At 42.7% G+C, this 9,764-nt stretch overlaps 1 protein-coding gene across 1 annotated transcript in view; it reads right to left on the bottom strand.

Annotated features, from left to right (window-relative positions):
- The window catches only part of kcnd3 (potassium voltage-gated channel, Shal-related subfamily, member 3), a 93,052-nt gene extending 84,012 nt beyond the window's left edge, over positions 1 to 9,040 (bottom strand). Inside the window, exons 1-2 of the mRNA XM_019891591.1 lie at positions 8,718 to 9,040; positions 5,254 to 6,433 (exon numbers count right to left, since the gene is read on the bottom strand). Coding sequence (XP_019747150.1) covers positions 5,254 to 6,356 — 1,103 coding nt within the window. The 5' untranslated portion in view covers positions 6,357 to 6,433; positions 8,718 to 9,040. The remainder of the gene's footprint in view (positions 1 to 5,253; positions 6,434 to 8,717) is intronic.
- Positions 9,041 to 9,764: the final 724 nt, after the last annotated feature.

The following is a 9,764-nucleotide window of genomic DNA, read 5'->3' as shown; positions in this document are numbered from 1 at the left end:
TGGGATCAGTTGCAATGCATATATGTGAATGATAAAAGTAAATTGCACATTTGTCGAAGGAAATGTAAGGTGCTTCATGAAATGTTTTGTAAAAGATATGTTCATTTAATTTCAACATTTTCCTAATGTTCTTGTGCTTCTTTATACCAAAACAAAGGAAAGACATATTGTTTTGGTTATTTATAGCAAAGTATGGTATCATTTTAATGGTCCGGCCCACTTGACATCTACCCAGGCCGTATGTGGCCCACCATGTGAAATGAGTTTGACACCCCTGCCTTAAATCAATACACACTCATCTGCATTGATCATAGTTTTTCACAAGCTGTTGCCCTCTTAATGAATGTAGTTTTTATGAAAGTTCAACGATAATGGGTTGTGAAAGGGCTGCACATTTTCATATTTTCGAGATGCAAAACACACACACACACGCACGCACGCACGCACGCACGCGCGCACGCAGATAAAAATAAAACAGAGATTGGGGCACTGAAGAGATCGCCCGATGTGCGTACACCTCCACATACGGTTTTATCTTCCCCGTGCACTTGTGAATGAAAGAGTGTACGGCACACAGCAACCGTGAGAGGTCTGCTGCGGTTGTCTGGGAGACCGGGAGTGGAACATCGATTTTAAAGGAACAGTGATCAAAAGAAGTTAGTCTTTGATAGGGAGACTGGGTTACACTAATGATGTGGTTGATTTGAATGGCCTAATGAGCGCGTCCATAAAAACGACTTGATGCATGAATTTATTTATTTTTTTTTTTAAACACATTCATTACTTGAATAAATTCAGTACCTCAACCCTGATAAAATTTGAGTGCATCAATTTGTGCAGTTGGAGGAACACATCTTGAAGTAAACATTATATGCTTGATACGGAATGGATTGTGGTCCAGTTTCAAAGTAAATTCATTTAGTTAAGTAATCTGATCAATTATATCTACTGTATATCGCAATACAGACTCCGGTGCACTATTATTAATTTTTGTTAAATAGTAGTACGTCTTCATTCACTGGCAAATACACATTACATCCGGGTTTGGGTATATAATAGTGCAGCATTTACAAGACTGTCATTGAACTGTCATTTATTTTTTGTTTTGGTAATTAATCACTTCTGCCACCAAGCTGCAATGCGACAAGCCATGTGTCATTCAGAGATTCAAAGTTAATCTACCCTGAAATGATGGGGATAATCGTCTTGTTATTCTTTGTTCCTCTTTCACGATGACAAAAAAAAAAAAACAAGAGACTAAATGTAGTAATTTAATTTAACACAATAAAGGTAAAATGTTTAGCATCTACAGAATGTAAAACGTGACCGAAATACAGTCCTAAAAAAATAAGGCGGAGTAAAAAAGAACATTTGAGGGGAAAAAAAGAGCATAATTTAAAGTTGCATAAGTCAAAAGCTACACGAAGGACAACCAAGAGAGGATAATTCCTTTATTGGTCCTGAATGTTTACTATTATTTTAACCTGAAGCCTGGCCAGTGTGTACATGCTTGGCCTTCATTTTTTGGATTTCAGATGAATTTGTAAACCCGAATGAAATCTCCCCCCCCCCCAAAAAAAAATAATTAAAACCAAAAACAAAAAAAATTACCAGAGCAAAGGCCGATCATTTTGGTTCGTGCCTGGCTAACACTATCTCACTTGGGTGAACGTTATTTCACTCCCTGACAGTAAATAAGATGCCTGTGTCATCAGCCAGCATGATATTAGTTGCGCTGAGATGTAGGCTGGAATAAATATACAGTACACTTGATTGTCCGACCAATACTCTAAATGCAGTGTCTTCTGACGCTGCTGAAATTATGCAACCTCAGTAAGATATCCTCTTAAAAGAGAGAATTGTGGCCTCTATTGGAGGTTGGATTGCTACTATGTAATCAAAGCAGAAAAAAAAAAAAAAACAAAATAACTTTACTTTGGGCAGTACATTAAATATGAGTGTGCAAATGATATGTGTGGAAAAGCAAATTGAAGCACTTGTCAGAGAGACGACTTGGCCAGCAGCATCAGGACAGAAGAAAAAGAGACACGCAAAACATTGTTAATGTGAGCTATCTTTCATTGTCTTTCCAAATGATCAAACCAGAGATCTATCACTCGGATTTCATTTCAAACAAAACGAAAGGCTTCCAAGACTAATCTCTGTTTCCAGGGCATAATAAATGCTTAAAATGCGAGTCATTGTTGGTATTAGCCGATATCTCATGTTATTGATAAAAGCCAAATATCTCATGTTGTATTGCTAGAAAGAGCGTAGCTTTCTGAAGACGAGGAGTTACAAACCACATTCTGAGAATTAAAAAAATTCCGTTCAAATTAAGCAGGATCATCCAACACAATTTTTCCACTTTGGAAACGTATGCAAAAATGTACCAGGAACAAATTAGGAAAAAATGAATACAACTCTTTCAGTGCACAGCATCAATTTGGCTCGACTGAGCTTTACGCTTGGGTTTAACATTTGGGTTCCAATTCAAAATGGACAATTCAGGGGGAACCCTGCCTTTCGGCCAAAGAAGATTGGTATAAACTCCAGCTTACACGTGATACTAAACAGGATAATCACTACACAATGAATGGATGGATGTTCTGTACTTGTGCCTGAATATTCTAAATCCATGTTTTTCCAAACTTTATTGCATGCCCCATTTTTCATTTTAAATAATAATTAAAAATCTCACACCACACCACCAAACGAAAATGTCACACGAGTATGAATACTGAAATAATGATGATCTTGTATCAATGTACTCAAAAATTCAGTTGCCGTGTACTGTATGTTTCAGACCATTGGGCATTATTCGGCGCAATATCATTGAATGGCTCGCTTGCTTTTGTTCATTATTTGCAACTACACTGGGGTTGCTTCGGGTGGAGAAGAGGAGGGGATACTAAGACAGACAAAAAGTTTGAACATCATTAGTCAATCAGGTGGTTGTGGTCTAACTTTGGGTAATGCTAAATGCTAGCTTGGTTGAAGTTCAACAGCTGTAAAGAAGTCAATGCATTCACCATTATTTGTACTGTCTTTCTTTGTAAATATCTCATGTTACAATGTGGGTGCCTGCGGCTTACAGAGAGGTGCGGCTTATGTGTGTACAAAATGTTTTTTCCTTTAAAAATGTAGGGGGTGTGGCTTATAATTAGGTGCGCTCTCTACTCCGGAAATTATGGTACATTCTCAGACACGGAAACAGGTTGTAGTTCGAGCTGGTCAAAAACAGACGCATGCTTGCGATTAGATGCAGATGAGAATGATAAAGTGACCCTAATAGAAAGGCATTTGAATTTAAGACAGTGAACTGAAAGGTCCTCCGGATTATAAAATGGACTGTCGATTTTTGAGGAAATTACAGGATTTTTAAGTGCGCCGTATGCTCTGATAGCTGAGAGACTCGCAGGAAGACACAACTTATTCTGTTGTATGAATGCAACAGATGGATACATAGGTTTCTTGCATCTTCTGCTACCTAATGGAAAAGCATTTAATCGTTCTGCCTATCACTATGCATCACTGGCATAAATAGATGAACAAAGATATATTTGTCATTAAACGATAATTAGTGAAATTGGATCACTTCCCGTGACACCCCCAAGATATCGCTCATGGCACACGAATTCGGAATTCCTGTTCTAAATGGCACCCATTCATAACGCTTCTCCACGTGTTTCTAATAAATAGCGGAGATGACAAAACCCTGCAAGAGAAATACTGCATTCAAGCTACCGCACAGCAATATTTGTCTTCATGTACAAAAGCAAACAGACACATAGCATGCATGTGCTTTAGTTGAACATCTGTGTTTGTTTATGGTGTAAACCGAGAACAGAGGCCAGAAAGTCAGGCAGGTTTGTATTTGACAGCACATGTAGTGGGCCACATCATCACCACCACTTCCGGTTCTTACCGATGGAAACTCAAAAGTGAACTCCCATCCCACCCCTCATGAGACACAAAGAGTCATGGACACACTCCACCCGCAAAAAACAAAACATGTAAAAAGCAACAAGAGACAGGTCTTAGTGTGTCAGGTCATTCTACTGGGACAAAATGTACAGTATGTTTTCAAAGGATGGATGTGTTTGGCACAACCGCACATAAGAGTGAGCAAATTCATCTATCCGCAGAATTCAGTATCTTCTCTTGTTCAGACTGGCACGATGACAGCACCCCGAGTGTGACAACGTAACTAAGTCAACGACGTTCTTTTCAGGCCTCCGCATCTCTGACATTTCAAAGTGTGCTACATTCCTCAGCCTCTCTGTCTGACTCACACATCCAACCAAGAAATTCTCTGAAACACGGCTTTAGAAGAGCACACACAGCCAAGTCAAACATTTCTGTGTATTAGCTCCCGTCACTGCACAATGACATAACACACACATGCGTAAGTGGTAAAAGTCAATCCAAGTATGTGTGACATTTCAACATTTCTGACATGGTTTGCTGGATTGTCAGGCAGCTTTATACAGACAGTAATTTAGTTGCATTAGCAACATTTTGTCAATGACGCAAAGGATGATAGCACTGCAAACATATTGTAAACATATTGATAGATGCTCCTCCGACAGTGTCAAAACATCCTTGTAAAAATCTTTTCATCGAGCCGTTGGAGCGCATCTCATTAGATGTGCAGTCGTACTAAATGAGGTGAATGCTGAGTGTCCAGTATATCAAAGCATCAAGAGGCACTTGATGCAAAGCCAGCAACTAGTGTGATTGAAAAGTCCCCCTGAAGGAGCACGAGCGCCTTCAAAGCACAAAGTCTGTGCTTGAGTTCACTCTAAAAAAATGCATTCTGTTAACCACAGGGCAGGTCAGAAAGGGAAACAATAGTGTAATCTCAGTTTCCAAGATACTGTTTTTTTTATTTTTTTTTTGTCTCACTGCGATGCTTTTCAACATGGCCCATTCTGTTCAAGAGCAATCTCCCAAGTCTCTCTTATCTATCACGCATAAAGGACACACTACAACCATTAGTGAGGGAGAAGAGAGTATCCTAATGGCTGCTATGCCTCAGAAGTGCACCCTTCGTTATGAAAACAGCTGTGAACTGATGACTGTTTTCTCCGCAGTCTTGACACTGTGCATCAATCGTAAAAAGTATGACTCGGAAAAATGTGACACGAACCGCAGAAGCCGTTGTGGATTTTGGGGCCACGGGCGCAGCCGCACACACATGCACACACAAGCACTTGTAAGCAGATAAAAGGTGTCTTGCTCCGCTCTTACCCAAGTGTTGTCATAGTAACGATGGTGTACCAGAAGGAGGCTGGGATGCTGGTAAATTTACTGGAGGTTGAACCCTTCTCTGCGTAGAACATGACAGTAGCAAATATAATTATGGCCATCGTGAGGGAGAAGAGCAGGAATCCCAGCTCTGAGGCACAGCTCTTGAGCGTGTAGCCCAGGATGCGAAGGCCCTGCGAGTGGCGGGAGAACTTAAAGATACGGAACACTCGGAAAACTCGCAGCGTCACAAAGGCGCCACTGACGTCCTCGTTGTCAGTCATCACCAGGCCGATGTAGTAGGGCAAGATGGCCACCACATCGATAATGCTCATGACGGACCTCATGAAGCGGTAGCGACTCGGCGCGGCAAATAAGCGCATCAGGTATTCCACGGTGAAGATCATGACGCACGCCGTGTCCATGCAAAAGAAGGCCACCGTGTAGCGCTCGCCGCATGGCACTTCCTTCTTATTGAGCGCCGAGCCGCAGGGCACCGTCTCGACCACGTTGGTGATGACAGAGACTGCGATGAAGAATCCCGTGACGTAGTAGAAGACCAGGGCCATGGTGGAAGTGTGCGGGTTCTCAAAAGCCCGCCACATGGTCTCCCTGAAGGTCATGTTGGGCAGCTTAGCGTCCTTGTTGTCCTCTTGGTCATCCATCAGACGCTCTGCATTCTCCCTCTTCCTGTCCTTGTACTCTTCATAGCAGCAGTCACCGATGATCTCCGGGATGATGCCAAAGAAAGCCAACTCTTCGTCATAGGACGAGATGCACTCATAGCGAGGGTAGTGGAGCTTGCCGGTGCGATAGAAGTTGAGCACACTGCGAAACACGTCGGGATCTCGGTCGAAGAAGTACTCTTTGGTCTCTTCGTTGTAGAAGAACTCTTTCTCAGAGCTCCCAAGCAAGGTGTCCGGATAGCGGTCCAATGTGTTCCTCCACGTTTGGAAGCGCCGTCCGCTAACATTTAAAATGATTAACTCATCCTGACGTTTGTTCTTTTCAGTTGGCGCCACAGGCATGGGCAGATTCGCCACAGGCATCCAGCCAATGGCTGCCGCCCGGGCAAAGGGAAGCCACGCCGCCACTCCCGCTGCCATGCTATCTCCGACCTGGGGTGTAGGGGCCAACAAATCCTGCGCCTTCACAACCAGCTTGACTTCAGCTCAGTCACCAACTAAAAGGAGAAATGAAGGACAGCAGAACATAAAACAAAAAAATGAGCCTTATCTGAAATGCAAATCAGCATCAGAAACTTCGCGGGCAACTGCAGTTTCCAAGACACATCGTTGTTGCCTTGATAACTTGAAACCCTCCTTCCTCACAACGGCTACAGTGGATATCAAAAGTCTACGCCCGGCTGGTTGAATACCAGGTTTTTGTGATCTAAGCATATGAGAGTAATGTCAATATTGTCAAGACTTTTCCAACTTTAACAAGACCTGTAACCTACTTTTCAAGAGTCTGTTCAAGAGGGGAAGTAAAAACAAACAACTGAGATAATGTGGTTGCACAAGTGTGCACACCCTTGTAACTGGGATGTGGCTCTTTTCAGAATTAAGCAAACTCATTCTCATCCCCAACTGTTAAATGGGAGTCTGCACACAACTGCCTTCATTCAAAGTGCCTCTCATCCCTCCCCAAAACTTCAGGTATTCCGGCAGGCGTTTCCCTGACATTTCTGGAGCTACATTTTACAGCCCAAGGCAGAGTCTGTAGAGAGCTTCCACAGCATCAGAGGGATCTCATTATTCAAAGGTAAGCAAGTAAGGAGAAGGGTACGAAACAATTTCCAAGGCATTACATATACCTGTACTGTGGGACAGAGTGAAGAAAGTCAAGTGGAAAAAATATGGTACACAATCACGTTACTAAGAACAGGATGTCCCTCCAAAATTGACCTGAAAAAATAAGCAAATTGGAAGCTGCTAAGAGGATTACAGCAACAGTGAAGGAGCTGCAGGAATTTCTGGGAAGTACTGGCTGTTTAGTATCTGTGCCAACAATCTCCCATGTTCCTCTGAGAAACAGGGTGTGGTGGCGCCTTACGAAGAACAAAAAAACTGTTAAAATCTCCCAAATGCATGTTGGAAAAGGTGTTCTGATCCAAGTAAACGAAGATTGGACTTTTTTGGCACAGACAAAATTATAAATAATCAATAAAAGAATACCTTACCTTGCATGAAGCATGATAGCAGCAACATTATGCTTTTTTCATATGCAGATGGGACATGGTCAAGCTGGAGGGGAATATGAGCATTTCCAAATACCAGTTAGTGTGATAGCAGAGCTGAGAGGCCTCTGCTAAAACCCCACTAAAAATATCCTGAAAAGCCCACTGGAACATCTGAACTTTATTTGAGGTTAATCAGCGGCACTTTAAATGATGGCAGTTTAACAGAAGTTTGAATGGCACTGGTAAATTCAGAAAACAGCCACATCCTCAGTTATAAGAGTGTGTTAGTTGTTTATTTTTACGTCCTTTTGAGGAAGATCCCGGGGACCTTGTTTACCTGCCGGCCAAACTGTGGCAGGGTTTTTACTTTCTGGACCTTCATCTGACACCTCTGATTACAGGTAACCTTAATTGTAGAAAAAGTGTTGAACACTCAAAATTGTCCCTCAGTGTGAGTGTGAGCGCGGATGGTTGTTTGTCTATGTGTGCCCTGCGATTGGCTGGCAGCCGCGACCCTTGTGAGGATGAAGCGGATCAGAAAATGGATGGATGGACGGAAGTGTGTGTGTGTGTGTGTGTGTGTGTGTGTGTGTGTGTGTGTGTATGTATCTGTGTGTGTATGTGTTAGAGATCTAGATAGTTTTTGGGGGGAGTGTGTGTGTGTGTGTGTGTGTGTGTGTGTGTGTGTGTGTGTGTGTGTGTGTGTGTGTGTGTGTGTGGTGTAGTGGTAAACTCGCCTGACTTGTGAGAGGCAGTGTGGGATCGGTTCCCACTCAGTGACAGTGTGGATGTAGGTGTGAATGGTGATTTGTCTCTCTATGTGCCCTGCGACTGACCACTGGGGACCAGTTCGGGGTGCAGTGCGCCTTTGCCGAAGTTAGCTAGGATAGGTTCCAGCCCTGTTCTGGATAAGTGGTGATGAAAACGCATGAACACTCTGTGCGCGCGCGCGCGCGTGTGTGCGTGTGTGTGTGTGTGTGTGTGTGTGTGTTTAATGGGGGGGGGGGCATTTGAACAAGGGGGAGTTTTTATCCACTGAGTTACAATTAAGAAGCAGCCTTGCAGACCACAGCTTTGTCATCACGACTGGGTTTTTCACTCTGAGGCTCATCCAAACCTGTTGAGTTTCAAATGAACGTCAAAATGAATCCAGATGAATGAAACACTGGTAGCTAATCATAGTGAATTATTAATAGTAGGTCGCAATGCCAACAAGTTACTATTGACCAGTTGCCTGAAAAGCAATCCACACATATAAAGAAAAGACAAGACAGTTTCAACTCACCGATCGGAAATTCTCCATCCAAAAAGGCGACCTTGTTTCACTGCAGTGTAGTTCCGCTTCAGTCGTGTTGTATTCTCTTTTTTTTTCTTCCCTTAAAAAGGCGTGTCAGTTAAATGAGCAGCAGGAACGAAGTTCCCCAAGTGAAAACGGGAATAGTGTCACCGTGAGACTATGGCGCCGTAAAGTGTCGACCAGAGGACGAAGCGCAGCTTGGTGAGCTCACTTTCCATCCTGTGAAGCAGAGGGATGGGGAGAGCGCGCCGCCGGAGAGACGCCCGCTCCTCGGTTTCTGGACCTGAGCGCAGCCGCGAGACCGACGCGTGGAGGAGGAGGAGGAGGAGGAGGAGCGCCCCCTCCAACCCCCCTCGCTCGCTTTCTCTTTCTCTCTCTCTCGCTCTCTCGTTCTACAGTACAGTACATCTCTCGAGCTCTCAAAACACGGCAATCTAAACCTAACTTTGATTCATAGAGTGTGAGGAAGCCATTGATAAAGTATAAGCACCGATTTGCAATCATCACATTTCCACTACAAACTCTTCCAATAATTCTAGATCACATATTGGGTCTCTCGATGTCTTGGAATGATATAAAATGTGCCGTACATGTTATACTTTTTGGTGTTTTTGTGTCAGTGTTTAGTTTTAAATAGCATGATTACAATAATGAATGCTGGGAAAAGCCATAACCAATGAGGGAAATCGATAGGAGGATAGTTTAAAGAGCAAAAATGGTTGACATTCGAAAAGTAATCTTCAACAAAAATAAAAATGTTCTCATTCTTTTGATATCTTTCACCTCTGTTCGAATTCTTTTGTACTTGCAATACAAACTGGTGTGCGGCCTACCAAAATGAAACAGTATTGTCACATTGGCAAATCTCATTTTTAACAAATGGCCCACATGGCAGTATTTTGTTTTGTATGATAAAAATATTGACTTTGAAAGGTAACCCAAAAATAGAGTAGGGTGGACTCATTTATGTTGATCAGTGCATCAGACACAGCATATCCTATATTAATTGGTGGATATATCTGACCTAAAATCACC

The sequence above is a fragment of the Hippocampus comes genome, unplaced genomic scaffold (assembly GCF_001891065.2).
Source record: "Hippocampus comes isolate QL1 unplaced genomic scaffold, H_comes_QL1_v1.1 scaffold174, whole genome shotgun sequence".
Taxonomy (NCBI): Eukaryota; Metazoa; Chordata; class Actinopteri; order Syngnathiformes; family Syngnathidae; genus Hippocampus; species Hippocampus comes.
This window is presented reverse-complemented; position numbering and strand designations above follow the sequence as displayed.